General features: G+C 48.5%; 1 protein-coding gene across 1 annotated transcript in view; it reads right to left on the bottom strand.

Moving 5' to 3' along the window:
• The window catches only part of VAV2 (vav guanine nucleotide exchange factor 2), a 122,679-nt gene that overhangs the window by 42,785 nt on the left and 60,358 nt on the right, over nt 1-19,536 (bottom strand). The window contains exon 3 of the mRNA XM_005529215.3: nt 4,595-4,653. Coding sequence (XP_005529272.1) covers nt 4,595-4,653 — 59 coding nt within the window. The remainder of the gene's footprint in view (nt 1-4,594; nt 4,654-19,536) is intronic.

The following is a 19,536-nucleotide window of genomic DNA, read 5'->3' as shown; positions in this document are numbered from 1 at the left end:
GACTGGATGTGGCACTCCAGTCATGGTACCATGGTTTAGTTGAGGTGTCAGGGCATGGGTTGGACTCTGATCCTGGAGGTCTCTTCCAACCCAGTGATTCTGTGAAAGATCTTCCCCTACCTCCCTCCAGGGCAGCGAGGGGAACATCCTGATCAACTCCAGCTTGTGCCACCACATCTTCTGCAAGCAGTGGGGTTTGCACCCAACCCTTCTTACAGGGTCACCCCCACTGCAAGCAGAAGGGTCAGCCCACACCACAGTGGGGCTTCAGTCAGGTGGGGAAATGGGTTAAAGTCATGAAACCTGGACAGAACTCCAGGCTGAATCACTGAGGAATCTCCTGATCAGCCAGTGACACACGCTGGGATCACAGACACTCAAGTTTTGCAGAGCAGGGGCTGCAGGTCCAGTTCCCTGTGCCCCCTGGGCACCTCCTGCCAGGAATGCTGCTCTGCCTCTCCCTTCCCATCCCTCCTCCTTTCCCCCACACACATCCTGATATTCCTGGCAAGCTGTTAAATGCAGAAACTCCAGGGCTGACAATGCTGCAATCCTCATTTTGAGCCCCTTTGCTTCACCTGGGCAAAGGGGAGCAGGGATGAGGGCTGGCAGCAGGCAGGGGCTGCAGGGAACTCTCCTCTGGATCAATCCTCACTGCTGGTACTCGTTTGGCTGCCTTGGATGTGCCTGGAGGTGGCTCTGACCCAGGCTAATCCCAGGGTTGAGCTTTTCTCCTCTCCCCTCTCTGTCTGCACTGTGGAGATGGGAAAAAAATCACAATCCTGGAATGGTTTGGAAGGGACCATAAGGATCATCTCATTCCAATTTCCCTAATCCAACTTCTACTAAACCAGGTTGCTCAGAGCCCCATCCAGCCTGGCCTGGAACACTTCCAGGGATGGAGCATCCACAGCTTCTCTGGGAAACCTGTTTCAAAAAACACAGAGACAGGATGGCCATTTCACAGGGTGCCCATGGGCAACCCAGCCCTGACAGCCACTTCCACTGGATCTGGACTGGTCAGTTTTCCTTCCAGGTGACACAAAGGGGTCCTGCCTTGGCCCCAAGAGGGGGAAAACTCATCCCTGTGTCCTTCCCTCCATGGCCCAGCCAAAGCATCACCACTGCTCCTGTGAGAGAAAACCTCTGACAACCAGGATTCACCTTCCTGCCCATCTGCAAATGTTTTTAATGCTCTTTTATCAACTGTGGTGCCTTCTGAGGAGAGTCATCGAGAGGTTCAGTTCATATAGAAAGGATTTACTCAGATTTAGGGCCTCCATAAAGGCCTCTGAACATGCAAACCTCTTCCTGTTCTCAGCTGGGCTTTGCTGTGCACACATTAAAAATGCAGGCAGGCAGCACGGGCCAATATTCCTGAACCTCCTGCTTTGCCTGCAGAAGTCTGCTTCCAGGACAAACACAGATCTCAGGGAGATGAATAAACACATGCCCCCTCCTCTGCTCAGAGCTCACTTCCAGCCCCCGGAGCACGAGGTGGATGATGGAGCCCAGAGGATGCCAGGATGCCACAGGCAGCAGGGAACAGTCGTGGCTGTGGCAGCGAAGTCTTAAGGGAAAACAGAAAAAAAAAGCTTTAAGAAAATAATTATAATCCTGGTTTGTTGGGACCTGCAACAAGAAGTCTTGCTGTCCTCCAGAGAGCTGAGTTTGCTCAAGAAAACTTGGAAAGAAAACTCAGAAAGGGAATGAAAATTCTTGCTTCAAAGCACAGGAGAAGCTTTGCACAACATCCCTGTGCGAAGATCACACTGCTACAGAATCCTCCAGGCTGGCTGGGAAGTGCCAGTCAGAGTGGGAATGGGGTAATGGAATTAGGGCTGCAGTGGAAAATCCAGGCATGGATAATAAAGGCTCCTTGTTCAGGGACAGCCAGGGATGGAGCACAGTGGAACTTCTCCCTGGAAGTGCTGACAGTCCTCCAAAAAGACGGAGGGAAGGATGGGAACCAAAACCAATTAAATAAATCTCTCCTGAGCTCTTTGTCCCTGTGCACAATCCTTTGGGACAACAGAGGGATCAAAATCCCAGCAGAAATTCCCATCCCATAAGCACAGAGCTCACTTCCTGCAGGGCTGGCAGAAGCAGCCCTGGGATGGGGACAAGGCAGGCAGAGGATGGTCACATCAGGGCTGCAGCTACAGCTACTGCACATTAGGCACATTGCAAATCAAACACTGCATTCAGGATCGAGTTTTTGCCCTGGTTTTGCTGCTTGTTTCTTGGAAGAAGCACTCTGTCATCTCCACAGAGCTATCCTGATAGCAGTACTATGGGAAACAAGGTTCCTCTGCCAAGGTTCCTGTAGCCAGAAATTATTAAGACAGAAAGAGTGATTTATTTATTTTTTTCACTGAACAGCACACAAGACTGATTTTTATTTTTCTCCACACCATGAAACTTATTTAAGGACAAGTAACAGGCTTTGGGATTTATTTCACTCTTAATTTGCGTGATCCTGATTCTCAGACCCTAAAATAGGGATTGGAGCAGAGCCACATTTGTGCCGTGGGGCTGAAGACCATACAATCCACCCAGAATCCGAATTTCACTGTATTTAGCACGGTTTTAAGCACTGTGCCTGAGCCAACAAGATTTTTCCCACTTCCAGTGGAAGCATCTTCACTGGGAGAGGGAAGAGCATGGACCCCAAGGAGCTGAGGCAGTGGTGGCTGATGTGAGCAGTCCCTTCAGGGAGCCAGAGCTGCTGCTGGTTCCCACAAGATTAGATTAATTCAGATAAATTCATCTGAGATTAGTTTCTGTCACTGAGGGGTTTGTGATGGTGCAGAAAGAGATCACCTAATTTAAAGGAAAGAAGATGCAGCAATGGACAAAGGAAGGGCTCTGTGGCTGTAGGGGACAGCGAGGTGGGAGGGAACATTCCCAGGAGGGAAATTTTCCTGGAATTACAGAATTTGTTTCTAGTCTGTTCTATTTGCCAGCTAAAGGAGTGACAGCTCTTTCTGTTCCTGCAGAGCTGGAGGAGAAACAGGGTTAATTCACAGGAAAACAGGGTTAGAAGCAAAGGCTCACTGAGCTCTCTGCTATTCTTGTGTAATTATGGTGCCAAAGGCTTCCAAGATAAAGGATTTTAGTGGGAACTGTAAATGCCAGTTGTAAAACGAATGAGAGAAAGCCACACACCCACAAGAATAGCAAAGCCTCCCTTGTCCCTGGATCTCATCTATGTCCAGCCCTCAACACAACCAACAGGGGCTCAACCAAAGCATTCCCAGGGGATGGCAGCTCCTTCATCCTCTGAGCTGGATCCAGGACCTCCCTCCCTGCCTTGGGAAAGGCTTTGCCAGGGGTGACACCCTGGGACCCTCCCAGTGATGCCCCAGGACTTAAACCCAGCCCTCACCAAGGCCCTGCAGTTTGTGCACACAAATCCCCTGCTGCTCCTGGCCTCCAAACTCCTTGGATGTTCTTTTCCCTTAAAACAAAAATCACTGCAGGCTCCTCCAGGACTCAGGGCTATTATCAAAACAAACAGTCCCTAACTTACAACAAATCTTTCCTCCTCAAACCCTCGCCCCCTGCATCTCCCCCCAGCCCTGCTGGGATCTGGCAGATTCGTGTTTAACAGATGGGAAGGCTCCGAGCTGGTTTTACACGTGAAAAGCTGTTCCCCTCCAGCAATCTCAGCGCAGACAAGGCAGGGAAAATATGTTCCAACAGTGGGAGTGGTGGCAGGGGGTGCTGGGGATGGGTGGCAGGGCTGGGAGTGGGGCAGGGACCTCATCCAGCCTGAAACTCTTCATCCTGGCTGTGCCTGGCCTGGGATGTGCCACAGATCCCCACCCAGAACAGCAGCAGGACACATGCTGTGGAGAAAATCAAATGTGTTCTGTAGTTGGGGGGTGAAAACTCACACATTTCCCTCCCAAAAAAACAAGGAAAAGGTAATTTAGGCTGCAAGCTCATCCCTGTTATAGCCGTGGTCCTAATGAGATGTTCCCAGATTAATAATCCAAATGCACTCGAACAAGGAAAGCAATTGCAAAGCAATTTTGCAGGGAGCTGAACAAAGAGCAGGATAACAGCTTTGCTTAATAGGGGCTGTCTGCTGCTTTTAATTCCTTCTCCAGTGCTCCCTCAGCTAACAGAGGAGGAGCAGGCAGCACACCTTGGGTGCCAGGGCACTCCTCCCACCCTCACCAAGGATGTGCCTGTGACAAAGCCAGGAGGACATTTCCCAGTTGTCAAGGGCAAAGGTCCCTGGGCTCCCCTGCACAGGGACAGTGGGGACAGTGGGGTGATGCCACAGCTCCTGGGCACTGCTAACTTTCCTGGGATCCCTCATGAAGTTGTGCAAAACCTCCAGCTAGAGACACCGAAACTCACCCTGCTGCCCTTCCTGGCACAAACAGCGTACACAGCTCCTTGTATTTTCACTATTTCATCTGAAATTATTCCCAAGCAGCTGTAAGGACCCTCCCTACATCCAAAAGACGCCCCTGGTGTCTGTTTAACCCTATCATGGGCAGCTTCTAATGAATCTGATGTGATTAAATACAAGGAACGTGGAGAGATGTTATTTTAAAGCATCGTATTGAAAGGATCTTACCTAATTCCTTTGGTTTGAGCAATACTGTGGAAGGAGAGCCTGGATACTGCAGAGATCACCTGGAAATGAGAGAAGAAGATGTTGGTGTGCTTACTGATGACACAGGAAGGTTTGGTGGGAGCCCAAGGATCCCCAGCCTGGTGCTTGGAGCTGAACCCCACTGGAATGGATGTGCTCAATCCCCCCTCAGTGTCACAGTGTCACCACCAGGGCTGGGAGGACACTGCCAGTGCAAACCTTGCTGCAGGTTCCACCACTGAGCACAAAAGACATTTAACCCTCAGCTATAAAGATATTATTGAACAGCTTCATCCGAGAAAACACCATCCCCACACTCATTTAGTGAGCCCAGACCTGCCCTGACAGGTTTTATGCAACACTAAGAAGCACTGACAAAACCCTCTTCATTTGTATTTTATTACAAAAGGATTACAACTCCTTTCATGTCTCTCCTCACACAAAATGATCTTATTGAGGCAAACTTGCCAAGACTGAATGGCTCTGACTCCTTGCAATTCAATAAAGATGCATCATCAGTTTGTCAGAGGTGAGTGCAGACCATCTCCCTTTTCTGGCAGAAAACAGCCAGGAGTGATTCAACACCAAAATATTCTCATCAGCATTGCAATCAGAAGCAATAAAACCACCAGGTTTTTCAGAAAAACTCCCATTTTTTGATGGAAGTCTTAATTGCTAAGGGGAATTTTCAGTGAAGAGGAACAAAGAATGGGTTTGAGTCTCTCGTAGATTTAAACTGTGTTCTACTCTTGTTCACATTCACCATTTCAAAGCTGGAGTTATTAAAACAAACCTCTTATTTTTGGACTGGTTTCCAATCTACTGGGGTGGGACATGGATAAAGGGTGGGCTCCAGGTGGACAAACCCAACCCTCTGGGGGTTGATGCTGCTTGGAGCTGCCACAGGGACCCCTCAGATCCCTTCATTCAGGAATTTTACTTTGGGATGCTCCCCTGGTTTGCTGAGCCACCTCCAAACCACCCAGCCAGGGACCACATCCCTGTTTTCTCCTGGGATGAACTCAGAGCCTCTCTGCCTCCCACATTTTTATCCCAGGACTTCAGTGAGAGCCTCATCTCAGTCCATCCTTTTCCTCCACACATTTGCAACCTTCATCCCTCCCACTTTTCATCTGCCATGAGTTCCAGCCTGGCTGTCAGCTGCTGCTGTCCCACATGTGGAGCCAAAGCCAGGGCAGCAACCAAAAACCTGCCAGAGTTTGGTGTTCAGTGGGTGATTTCCACACGGAAAACAGGGAACAGAACATCCCTGAAAGGCTCCAGGGCTCATCACGGCACAAAACACCACCACTGGTACCTGTGACACCAGCTCAGACAGGGCACAGAGACTGGAGACTCCACTGGCACCCCCAGCCCTGCTCCAGGGGACTTAAAATAGTGCCAGGGAAGTCCTAGGCTGACTGAGTCTCTTCCATGCTCTATTCTTAGCCTTCTGAAGTAAAAATCCAGTTTATCAATCAGACAGTTCCATTGTGGGGTTTGACTTCCAGGGAAATTTAAGAGGGAAGCTCCTGGTTCCCCTCACCAAGAAGCTTCCCTCTGTCCTTTGCTGCACAGCCCCAAGCTCTGCACATGCTGGCACATCAAAGCCTGGGCACTGCTTCCAGTGAGGAGCCAGCACAGCCAGGATCCCAAATCCACCCTCAGGTGAGAAAGCCAAACCACCCAGTGTGAAAGATAAGGCACAAAAACCCTCCCTGACACGACTCCAGAAGGTTGAACAGCGACTGTCCCAATATCAGGGAATATTTTTCCCAATAACTCCTGCTAAGAGCAAGACAAGCCAAGTGCAAGGCCAGCTCCTCACAGATCCCAGCCAGGGAAGAGCTTAAGCATGTATTTGAAGGGAAGTAGTCCTCTCAATTTCAACAGGATTAAACAACATTCTTAAAAGTAAATCACCCCTTAAGTGTTTGCTAAACCATGTCTCATTTTCCCCTGTAAAATTTGCAGGCAAACCCAGGCCTGACTTTGGCTCTGGGGTTGGGTCAGGATCTGTTCCACACCCACACGGCAGCACGAGGGTCCCTGATCCCAGCTGAGACTTTTCCCTGCTTCTGGAATACCAGGATAGACCAAAACAACAAAAACAGACATTCCAACCTGCCCCTGAACACTTCAGGGATGGGGCAGCCACAGCTTCTCTGGGCACCTCGTGCCAGGGCCTCCCCACCCTCGAATTCCTTCCCAATATCCCAATATCTAGCCCAAATTTCTTTCAGTTTAAAGCCATTTCCCCTTGTCCTGCCACTCCATCCCTTGCCAAAAGTCACCCTCCAAGTCATTAGAAGATGTTTGGAAAACTATTCTCTTATCTCTGCATTTTTCTTCCAGGAGATGTAGGGCTGTGGGTTTTAACAACAGGGGCTTATGCAGATTATTGCTATTATTATTACCTCTTCACCCATTCCTCAATGCAATTTCCTCCCTGGAAACTGCATTCAGCACACAAAATTACCATAAAAGCTATATATAACATCCCACTGACAATAAGAGGGCAGGAATATAAATAGGAATATAAAGGTACCAAATGCAGGTGAGGCACAGACACTTTTCTCTAGCAGTGACCTGCCAAAGGGTTGGTGGGTAAATTCCTGGTGGTTTTGCCATGACAAGTGAGGGATGCCCTTCACATTCCTGAAATTCCAGTGTGCCTTGTATTTATGGGGGTTGAATCCAACCACCCAGCTGATCACTGACTGACCAGAGAGATCACTGCTGCAAAACACCAGCACCATGAAGCGAGGCAAGAGGGCTCTGCATGTGATTTCAGGTTTAAAAAGGCACAGAGTTCTGCACTTCATGGGAAAAAAGAAAGAAAGTTAAAGTAAAATAAAATAATCAAGACTCAAAGTGGGTTCCTCACACTCACTGGTCAGTTTGGGAAAAAAAAACAAAGTGGGTAAAGAAATGGGATTTTTGAAAAGAATAAAAAAAAACACAATAGCCACACCACTTCCATAAAAAATTCACCACTTTTCTTCCTTACTTCCAACACCTTCTTTTAGGAATTACAGATTTTAAAATAAACCAAAGCCAAATAGAAAATAAATTACTATGCTCACTGCTCTTCTACTTCCTACAGCATTGTTTATGCCTGATGGTATCTCTGAGCATCTAGAAAACTCTAAAATAAACTATTTTTTATTTCAAAAAACAAACTGACCCAGCTGGGCTGGAGAACACTTTGTAGAGGAGGAACTTTCCAGCTCTGGGCACTCCAGGAGTGACCCTGGGAGCGGGAATGAGCTGAGGGCTCATAGCCAGCACTGAGCATTTCCACAACAAACAGATTTGCTTGGAAGCAAATCAGGAGGTCTGCCCAACATTGATAACTCTGGGCAGAGACCCCTCTGTGCCACCTCTGCCCATCCCATGGCAGAGGGGTTTTCACAGCCCGGAATTACAGGGAGTCGTTTTCTGCTTTGCCCCTAAACTCACAAAGGGCAAAACAAATCCTCAGGCCAAACATCCCCAGCCTCAGGCAGAAACTTGACCCCAAAATCAGAGACAAACTGATGGTATCTCTGAGTAACCAGAAAAACTCTCAAATAAACTCTCTCAGGTTTGAAAAAACAAACCAGCTGGGCTGGGGGAACACTTGGCATGGGAGGAACACAGAGATATCATTTCTGAGCTGGATAACGGCATCCCACAACCAAAACACTGATGGGAACAGTCCCAGGGACAGGAATGCTCAAAGAAAAGCAGTCCTCAGAGCAAGGAGGATTTGATCCAGCTGCCTCCTGCCTGAGGTGCTGGAGAATCCTGAATTTTCTCCTGCTGGTGCACGTGGCTGGGCAGCTCCTGTTTGCTCTTCTCCCTGCACACCTGGGCACTTCCCAGCAGCTTCACCCCCCTTCACACCCCCCTGGGCTGGGCACCACCTGCTGCTTGCAAACCAAGCTCTCACCAGCAGCTTCCAGCCTCCCATCTCTCTGTTTGCATATCCCTGTCCCAAACCAACATGGTTTGGACCTTGGCTGGACCAGCCCTGGAAAACCAGAAGAGTGTGAGGGGAACACAAACCACAACCTGCTTGCTCTGGAGCAGTCATTTGTGCTCTTGCCTGGGGCATAAACTTTCAAGGGCCCTTTTCCCTGGACACAGAGCAGACAGAACTGCTGCTGCTTCAGCATCCCAGGAATTTGCTGAGGAATTCCTTAAATCTCCCTCTCCTGCTACAAGCTGGTACCGGAGAAGAGCATCAGGCCTGTTTGGGCAGGAGGAAATCAGACAATGTGCAATGTTTTCCTGGGATGCCAAGGGTGGGCACAGCCCCATGAAAGGATCTATCAGACGGATTTTCCTACACCCACCCTCTCAAGCCGGATCACATCCACCCAGCTGCCTGCTGAGGATGAGGCTGTCCAGTAATAATTGGTTTGGACAACAGGTTTGAGCTTTTCCAGTGCCTGCCTGGATGATTTCCTCAGTGGCTCCACTTGGCCTGCCCAGGGATGCCACACTTCTCCCAGGGCCACTCATGCTGTTTGCTGGCATCCAGCTTCTGGAGAGGTGCCAGCTGAGCAGATTTGGGCTGATACACATTTGATAAGGATTTCAAATCAAAGCCAGGGAAGTTTTCCTGTGATGGTGTGTCCGGGCTTCTGTCCCTGTATTCACTGCAAGGGCCATGCAACAGATGGGCAAGTGTGGGTATGGCAAAGCCTCTTCCCTCCTCCAACAGATACCAAGAATCCTTCACTGGCACTTCCATTTGCTTTATTACTGGTCCCAGAGCTCTGGCAGCTCCTCCTCTTCCCCAGCCCCACAGGGTGGTGAAGCCCATTTGCTGTAAAGCGCTGCTTTAAGCCATACAGTGTGTTTGAATGGGCTTCTAAAAACAACATTATTAAACCCTCACTATTTTGCATTAAACCCCATGATTTGGCCACATTACATGCTGGGGGTGCAAATATTAAATCACTGGGAAAAGCCACTGCTGATTTCCAGTGGGAACAGCACTCATGTAGGTTTTTTACAGGTTTATTTCGGGCTCTTTGGGGCTGGCATCATGTCTGAAATCATGAAGCCTTTCAAGAATGAGCAGTCACTGCAAAACCATCACTGTTCCCTTACAAGCAGCAGAAAAGAACAATTCAGGTGGATTTATGGCTACTGCTAGAAAATCTCTGCACTCTGTCACACCATCATAAGTTATCCAGATGCACACAGCCCATCTCCCATATTTAAGACACCAATTTGTCTTTTCCCATCACAGAAGAGCTGAGGAAGGAAGGGAACACTGTCACACATCTTTGGCGTGCCTAAACCCCGATGTCTGAGTGTCCAGAGGTGTCTGTGCTCCTCTGTCCCCACCCCACAGCAAACAGGGGCAGGGCAGATCCCTCACTTCCCTGTGACACAGAGAAGATCCAAAGGCAACAAGAGAAGAGGCAAAGCAGCACCAAGAGCCACAACCCAGCCCAGCCATGGCTCCCCGTGCCTCCCACAGCTCCCAAAAGCAGGAATTAATGCTCTGAAACTCCAGTGCCTGCTTGATGCTGCTGAGTTCCTCTAATACAACAGCAATAAAGAGCTGTTCTGCTCCTTAATGGGCTCTCTCCTCTGCCACGGCTGCTGAGCTGCTGCCTCGTTCAGTACTTTTATTATCTCTATGTGATAGCAGGGACTGGAGCGAGGAGCTGGCTTCCATGGGACTTAAAAAGCCTCAGGGGGGAATCCCAGTGGTTTTTCAAGTGAGCCAGCACCAAAGCCAAGAGAGATGAGCTGGGAAAGAACCTCCAGCTGAACACAGAGATTGATTTGATGGCCCTGGAATAGCTGGAGCGGTGAGCTCAGCCCTTGGGAGAGCTCAGCAGCACCCATGGGTGCTGAAGTGTTCAGGGCACTGGGAGAGAGGGTTGAGAGGGACACAGGTCACCCTGAGAATCAGGCCTTCAATATTGTTTTTTCTACAAGCTCTAGCCACTTTCCCAGCAAAGAAACTATAAACATAGGTGTTTATACATTCCATTAAAGATAGGCCTTTTGATGGACGTCTCTCACAGCCAGTGGGGTTGGGAAGGTGTTAACCTCACTATCCAATCCCTGGTCGTGGTCATACCTATAGATACTGAAAGAATAAATAAAGAATGCTCTTTCTTTCACCACACCTCAAACTGTGTCTGTGTGACTCATTTTGTGTCCAGCAGTGACAGGACACACTCAGCAAAGCCTGAGAAGCACAAGTCAGACGAGCTTTCCTTTTGCTCAGAGCAATAATGAAATCTATTTGGGCAGAAGGAGCCAGCAGGGAGAAGAAACTGGTAAGAGCTCCACTTTTATTGCAGCTGGGATTTCAGCATTCTCCCAGTGGATTCCCAGAGACAAGGAAGATTCCCAGAAAGGCCTGAGCACTGCAAGTCTGATCTGAGGGCTGGCTGCTTCCTTCCAGATTAAAGATATTACAGAATTGCCTCTTAAGAAAAAAAAATCCAGCGTGTAACTGGAGGGGAATCGTTTGCACAGCTTTTTGATGGTTACAAAAGGAGAGTGTCCTTTTGGAAAGGAGGGTTATGAGGCTGGGGACTGGGCTTTTCCCCCCACCCTGGCAAATTACAGGGGGGAAAACCACAAACAAAGCGGCTCCAGCAGGAGTTTGACTCAGGTGAGCACAGCCAGGGTGGCTGTGACAGCTCCATCAGCACCAGACAAAGCTCCACACCCCACTACAGCCCCTCTGCTCTGTCCAGCTCCTTCCCTCTGCCCCTAATTAGCCGTTCCCTAATGAAGCTGGAAGGATGCCGAGCTCTGAGCAGCAGAAGAGGGAGCTGGAGCATGGGAAGGTGTGAAACGTGGGAGGACGTGGGCGCTGACGGCTCCGACCTCACCAAGTCCCTGCTGAAAGCCACCAAGCTGTGCTGGGCACTTGGCCCGGAAAGAGGGGCAGGAAGGGAGGAAAAAGGCAAAAAAAATCCCTAAAACCACTAATTAGCTTCAAATGCTGGTAAATAAGCTTACACAGGCGGTCTGCAAAGCTCTGAGCATGGACCAAGCTGCCAGAGACACCTCGTACCCTGTGTGGGACATCAGCAGGATCATTCCAGCAGCTCAGGGCAGAAGTCATTGTGCCTCTGAGCTTCCATGGTCCAAATCTGGGCCATGATGCTCTGGATGGATCTCTGCAGGCTTTGGAGAGCCTAGAAAAGGCTCAGAGCTCAAACTATGCTAAGCAGGGTGGTTATAATTATCATATCTGTGCTTTTCATGGAGGTAACAACCAGAAGTATTCACAGGAAAGGGTCTTGCAGAGAACTCCTGGCCCCACAGCACTGATTCAAAAGGACAGGACGGCCAGACAACCCCAGAAATGGCTCCAATATTTGTCTTACACCACAGGGAGCACCAAGACAGGCTAAACTTTGTCCAGTAACCAGCTGCTCCTGCTAAACATTTGAATTCAGTCAGATTTAATTAAGTTTGCTCCCCAAATTGTGGGTCAGCTGCTCCACAACCCCATCCCTTCCTCATGCTAAAGGGCTCCAGATCCTCCTGTGACCCCAGCCCATAACTCAGGGTGCCTGAAGTCAGGCACTTCAGCAAAACCCTCACCTTGTGACTCAAAAAGAGCCACCCTAACAAACTTTTCCAGGGAAAAGTCCCTGTTAGGGGCAGTTCCTTAGGGATTATTTGTACCCTAAGTAAAAACCAGCTCAGGCAGAGCATGGAAAAGGAGGAGCTCCCGTTAATTCCTGGTGGTAGAAGGTGAGACAGGAGCATGGCTCTGCTCTCAGCTCTCACCTGAGCTATCCTCATACCTGAAATTCTGCACTGGACTGGCACAGCTCACCCAGCTGGGGCTGCCCCGTCCCTGGAATTGTTGAAGGAGGCTTGGAGCACCCTGGACCAGTGGAAGGTGTCCCATGGCAAGGGTGAGACAAGATGGGTTTTAATGTCCTTTCCAAACCAATTTTTGGTTTTATCACTCCATGACCAGACTCAATATTAAAAAGCTGCCACCCCATCCCAGCCCTTTCATCAGCTCTACCTTGACGTATTCCAAGTGAATTCCAGCCAAGGGGAATTTCCAAGGGCTCCTTGTACACTGCAAGGAGAGGCTCTCCTGCAAAAACATCCCCCCCTCCTCCCCCAGTATTGATTTGATTTGTCGAAACAGATGGAAAAAACAGCTAGTCAGATGCAAAACATGGATATCCAAACCTGCTTCCAAGAAACTGGCTTTAATCTGTATTAACTTTAATCCCTTTCGATCAAGGCCTGGGATGTAAGCAGAAAATATCACAGATTTTCACATACCTTTGGGTTCCCATTTCTTCTTGGCTCCGAAAGGGAGCTGGGAGGTCAGAGCAAAACATATGGAGCACCAAAAAAGAAAAAGTGGTTTAGGAACATTTTGCATGTGCAAGAGAAATTGGAAGCATCCATATGAAACCAATCCACTTGCACAAAGAGTAATTTACCTATTGGAGAGAGAGAGAGAGAGCTTAAAATTCTCCTTGCCTGATTTCCTTCATCATTATCTCAGGTGCTAAAGGAAAAAAAATGCAGCCAGATATAAAAACAACACAAAGGAAAGGGTTTAAAAGCTTTTTTTGCCCTGCATTTTGCAGAGCCCCCAGTTTCTGGCAGGGCCACAGCCTCCAGCACAGGTTTCTTCAGAGAAGTTTAGATCCTTTCCAGTCCCAGGGCAGCAGCACTGATGGGAGATGCCCCGGCCAGGAGCAGAGCCCATCTGCAGATGGACAGACCAAGGACAGGTTTGTCCCTCCCTGCCACACCCAGGGGTTTGGATTTGGAGTCACCATCCCACTGAATGGAAATATCCCACTTCAAGGGAGGCACCTGCAGCTTAACACTTCAGAGCTGCTGTGGTCCAAGCCCTGAAGGCAGAGGAAGCTTTTCCATTGATTCCTCAGGCTTTGAGCCCTGGATTCATCCTGAAGCTCTACTTAACTCCCCCCATCCTACCTGCAAAGCATCAGCTCTGCCCCAAGGAGCCTCAGGGAAGCAAAGTCCCTCCTAAAGCCCTTCTGCAGCAGCAGCTTAACCATCACAAGCTGTTTGAGACCAGCTGTGTTTTACAAATCAGGAGAAAAACTCGTTTAAGCTCAAAGAAATTCCTGTAATTCCAACGTACACAAAAGAGGCAGGAAGCAAACAGGAGTTTTTCAAGTGCACTGTAAAAGGCAGCTTTTAGAATTTGCCTGGGATTTGCTACTTTGATTTGCTCAAAACCTGGAACCGCTGTGTTTGCAGGGATGGGAGACCTTTCCCATTGAAGTTTCTTTCCCTGCAGCTACACAGAGTCAGGGCTTGCAGCAGGAATCCCACTTGGCTCCACAGATGGAGGGGCTGCTCCAAGCTTCCTGAACAGGCACAGACGCACCTGGATGAAACATCTTCACTTTCACAGCCTGAAGTTTAAAAAAAAAAAAGGAGGGAAAAAGGCCCAGAGGAGAAGGATGGTGCAGAAGAACTCGATGTGCTTGTGAGCTCTGGGAACACACAACCAGGAGAGGGCTGGAGCTCCCCTCTGCCTGCACTCCCTTCCCACCTCAAAACAGAGTGACATTGAGAAGAAACACTCAGCAAGAACAGCAGGAAGAGAAGCACAGGAAAGCAGGATGAAGTTCATTTCCTTAGACCTGATCCTCTCCCAGACTCCAAGGGAGGAGAAGCACCTTGTGGGGTTTATTATCATTACAAACAGAATTCCCCCAAAGCCAGCCAGGTCTGAGCTGCCTCCTTGCCCCAGATCAGCACTAACATGCCCCTTAAATATCCATTTTTCACACACTGGGGACACTTGAACACACGACCAAATCACCACAAACACATCACCAGGAGCTGCTCCAGCACCCTCAAAACTGCTTTTCAAACTGAGACATCTCTTGGTGCTACTGAGCTCCAGCTTCACCCTGGATTGTTTGCAAATACAAGGTCCTGGTTTCATGAGTAACTAAAAAACTTTGATAAGATCACCCTGAGCATCCTTCACCAGTTCAGGTGTGGGGCACAAGGAAGCAAACTTCTCCCTTCTAAACCCAGGAAACTTTAGTTCAGATTATGACTTAAATTCTCATCCCTTCCTCCCCAGCTGGAAGAGGCTCCCAAATCCCACAAAGCCACATTCAGACATGTAATCAATCAGGGAATCATTTACCATCTCCTGCACCACTCTGCAAATGTCTGCAAGCATCCAGCAAGTCTGGAAAATAACTGACATGAACTTCAGCCCTCCAGTATTGCCAATTTAGCTGCTATAATTGTCCCTTCCAAAGTTTCTCAAAGGAAAGGAGTGATGCAGGCTGCCACTCATGGAGGCAGGAGAACATTCCCACTGCTCCCTCCTCCTGTCCAGAGGGTCTGGAAGATTTCATATCAGAAACAAATGCCCAATTTATCCAGCTTATTGATGTAAAGCCATCACAGGAATTCACTGCTCTTCACTCAGAAAAATAACCCATTCAAAGCTGCAGAATGCTGTAGTTGAACCTTTAGCTGTAGTAAGGAGAAATTCCTCATATATTTTCACCAGACTGTTTCCATCCACGGATTTTCCCTGTCTTGAGAACCTAAACCAGAGGGATGTGCTGAGATTCTGCTGCTGGCCTGACCCTTCCATCAGTGTTACCCAGCTGGACACCTCAGTCACTTCCTGCCAATCCAAAAGTGTCACCTCTGGGTTTCCTGGGAAACAACTGCGTTAAATTCCCAATTCCTAGAAAAACAGGCAGCCAGCAGGAGCTAAACCAGCATGTTCAGAAGACTGAGGGTAGGGAGGAGCAGCTCAGAGCAGAGAGAAGAAATTCCCAACTTCTTAGGCAAGGTCAGGTCACCTTTTTCTGTGAGTTTGCATCATTTTGGAGGGAAAAAAAACCCCTACAAATGTTTAAATTCTTATTCTGTAAGAAGAGCCACAACCAGGGGCCGGTGTTGAATATCAGAGCTCCTGTTTTGTGTGCTTTATCCTTCCTCAATGCACAATTCCTGCCCAGTTTTCCAAGAACTGCTTCAAAAGGAGGAGAATCTGGCAAAGGACAGCTCTACCAGGCAAACAAACACTACCCACAAGCTTTTCTCTTTGCAATTATTCCATGTTTGACACAAATGAAGCCCCTCAAGACTGTGCAGTGCAGCAGCAGAGCCAAGACATCCGTGTGCAAGGATGCTGCTCCTCCTCTTCCCTGCCATTCCTGAAGGAGATAAAATGATTAGGTTTTATTTTATTACAGATTCTGCTTTGCTGGTGAAATGCCTCCCAGAAATAAATGTTGCTTCAGAAATAAGAAAAGGGTTTTCCATCAGTCATATCCTGAGCACAGAAACAACCCTCGCTTCCTCTCTGATTCAGTTCTCAAAATAGAAAGCCCTGAATTTCCCAAATCCATGATTAACTAGAAGCAAGAGGTTTCCAGACAAAACTCGCTGTCTGGAGCAGCCTTCTACCCCTGGGCAGGCAAATTCCTGGTCTGGGCTTTCCAAAGAGAATGGCACATCAGACAGAGACCTCTGACACTGCCACATTTTTTCTGTTTGTTAATCCTATGACATCAATTAATGCATTTCCACCTGCAGGAAGGCAGGAGCCTGGGGCAGAGAGAGCAGAACCTACAAGGCATTTTCCAGAGATACTCAGAAACCACCTCCCTTCCTCTCATCCTGTGGCAGAGGATAAATATACCCTCAAAGTGCTTTGATTTGACTGAGGATGTTAAATTTAGTCGCTTCTCTGTCTCTGCAGACAGCACATTTACTGCTCCGGGGATGACTGAAACATCACTCCCAGCACACTGCAAAGAGGCCCAGAAAAGAACTGCACTGAAAAAACATCCAAAATATTGGCTCCCCTGACAGGGTGTCACAGCTCACACATGACAGGGTGGAAAGGGAAGCTGGATGGATTTCCACGGTCACTACTGCACAGAGGGAAAGACAAGATGATCTAAGGGTGCCTTCAGGCCTAACAAATCCATACAGCTGTTAAAAAAAAAAAAGGAAAAAATATCATAGATTAGATCTTGTCTGTCTCCAAGAAAAAGAAGGAGTCGGGCATGATGTTTTCTGTCAGTGATTTAAGGTGAAAATAGCTTTGTGAAGGATGCTCAGGCAGACTCCCCAGCTGGATCCGTCAGTGTGAGCTCAGCTCTGCTCAGGACCTGCAGTGAGCCAGGATGGTTTAAAACAGCAGGGAAAGCAAAGTGGCAGCTGGAGAGCCCATCCTCAGTGGGGAGGGGAGGGAAGCAGCACATGGAAGGTGTTTGCATCCCAAGGGAACACGGTCCCGATGCTCCCGGTGGTGTGCCCGCATCCCCCAGCTCGGTGTGCAGCGTCACAGCAGCTCCCAAAGTGTCACCAGCTGTTTATCAGCCACTAAAAATGCGTTTAAAAATTAATAGGAACAGATTGAGCACGTCTGGAACACACAGAGAGCAGAAGCTTTGAGGAATTCCAACACGTGACTCTCGAATTGAGTGGGCTGGGAAGCGCCAGCCTTGGTACAGGAGAGAAAATGGCAAAAATACACTCACACCTCATCACACAGAGCAAGGGAAACGTGGCTGGAACCACCTCGTGCTCCTTCTCCCAGCCCTTTAACCAGACTTTGGAGACAAAGAACAGCTGGGCCCTGCACTGTGGTCAACCTGGGGTTGTAGGGGGAGGGAAAAAGTGGGATTTATCCATGTGTTAATACAGGATCCCATCACCACACCCCCCTGATGGTTCTAAGGGCTCAGGTTTGAACACACAATGTTGATAAAGGTCATCAAGATGGATGAGAGTCCTTGACAACGCCCTGTGCAGGAGGGAATGAGGGTCCCAGCAGCCACAAAGGGAAAAACAGTTTAAAAAGGAACAGGAATTGCTGGTGCCAGCAGGGCAGAGTTATCAATAAATGCCAACACCCAAAACTGCATCCCAAAGGCCAGCGATGCAAACGTGAGGATGAGATCAGAGAAATAACTGCTGTCACCTCAGGTATGAGCAGGTCAGCCCCAGAGGGTCAGGGAAAACTCCCTGGAGCTCTTGTCCAGAACAAAGAGATTTTGTAATCAAACTGGTAAAACTGGTTTCTGTCCTATGGAACTCCTGGAAATGACTGACAAGTATTTACTTGTGGGAACAGGAAATTGTGATTTGTTCTTAACTGGCTCTCTTGGCATTTTCTAACTGCCAGGAAGAGCACAATAAAGTTACTGACTTCACAACCAGCAGGTATTTTATACAGGGCGTTTTACAAAGCACAAAATCCCCAAAATCCCACGTCTGGATGAGCCCCTGCTCAGGTGCCCCATGTGGGGCATGGAAATCCACACTCAAATAACCTCGTGTGTTTAATTGCAGCAATGTCTGGAATTCCCAGAGGAGAAGCTCAGCCTGGTGTAAATCTCAAAACTGAGGAGTGGGACAGAGAAAAGAAAAAGGGCTTTCTGTTCTGATCAATACTGAGGAGCGTTTTTTGTCCACTGAAAAAAGCAAATGTTTCCTGTATGTCCACAAACAAACAAAATATTTTCCAATTTTGGATCCAAAAAAAGCTGAAAAAAGTTCCTGAAAATTGAGTTTTAATGATTTTTACCCCCATCTGCTATTAAGACCATATTTTGGCCAGATGTAGGTGATGTGCTTGGACTGCAGAAAAGAGCATTTGAAAACATTACCAAGAGATAACCAGCTCAGCCCAAGCCTTGCAGAAGAAAAAAACCTTTTATTTCAACTCCTCACCAGTGTCATCTCATCAGCCCGCAGAGCAAACCAGTCTGCAGGGATGGATCTGAAAGGTTTGAATAATTCCCCATCAAAATCAACTCTACTCGGATGAGACTTGCACCAAAGCATCAAGACAGTACGAGACAGGCTGTGAAAGAGGGAAAATATATTCTTGTCAAAATGACATCCCCCTCAGGAGTACAATCCCCACAAAAGCGTTTGCCCGCGCGCATTGTGTTGGGTTTCAGATCCTGCGCTTCTGAAACGCATTACGCCGGGTACTTGAATAATTATGTTTGACTTATTTAACAATTTAACATTCACATGCTCGGCTTTACATCTGGAGAAATAAAAATCACATGTTTGAGGGGCTAAAAGGGGGGGAAAAAAAGAGGTGGTTTGACAATGTATGGATATTTATGCGGAAATTACATCCGTGAGGAGAACCTTCAGCTGAGTAAATTTCCTCCCCCTTTCCCTGGCTGGAAATGGGATTTGGAGTGGTGGGACTGGTCAGTGAGGAGCTGCAGTCATGGATTTGGGGAATTGTGTGCAAAGAGGAGGAGCAGCTTCTCCAGCTCGGAATTCCGTGTTCCCACCACTCATCCAACGCCACTTCCAGTCACACCTCAAAGGAGAAACCACCCCAGGTGTGGTGTGTGCTGCCCTACAAAGTGAGCAGGGATCTGGGCTTGCCTTGGCTGTGCTCAGGGGCACCCTGAAAGTCACACCAGAGCCAAGTTTCCTCTCCCAGCAGCAGCATCCTGGACAGGGGAACACATGGTCTCCAACAGGGAAATAAAAGACCCTCCAAAATGTCCAATCCACACCGAACCAGTGAATTCACACAGGACCCCCTCCCATGTTTTGCTCTTTTCCCACTGTACACCCAGTGCATGGAGCCTTTTCCTGACCAGACTGCCCAGTCCTGGGCCTCCAGACCCCACTGGGATCCAGCAGCAGCCCAGGGAGCCAGGATATGAGAGGGGGGGAGTCAAGAGAGAGAGAGAGAGACAGAACTGTCATCACTGCAGCATCCAGGGAAAACCCAGGGGAATGTCCCTGCTGGTTATCACAGCAGGAATACCGAGGCAGCCCTCTGCTAACAGAGGTTCCACTGATGTATTTTTCATCAAGCTCTTTATTCTGCTGCAGACGTGGACTGTTATCAGCAATAAATGTTTGCAGGGTAGGAGGTGGTGGCGCTGATATCTGTAAAGCTCTGG

Source organism: Pseudopodoces humilis, chromosome 22 (genome assembly GCF_049639895.1).
Source record: "Pseudopodoces humilis isolate 2021_Gansu_Grassland_sample_001 chromosome 22, ASM4963989v1, whole genome shotgun sequence".
NCBI classification, from domain to species: Eukaryota; Metazoa; Chordata; class Aves; order Passeriformes; family Paridae; genus Pseudopodoces; species Pseudopodoces humilis.
This window is presented reverse-complemented; position numbering and strand designations above follow the sequence as displayed.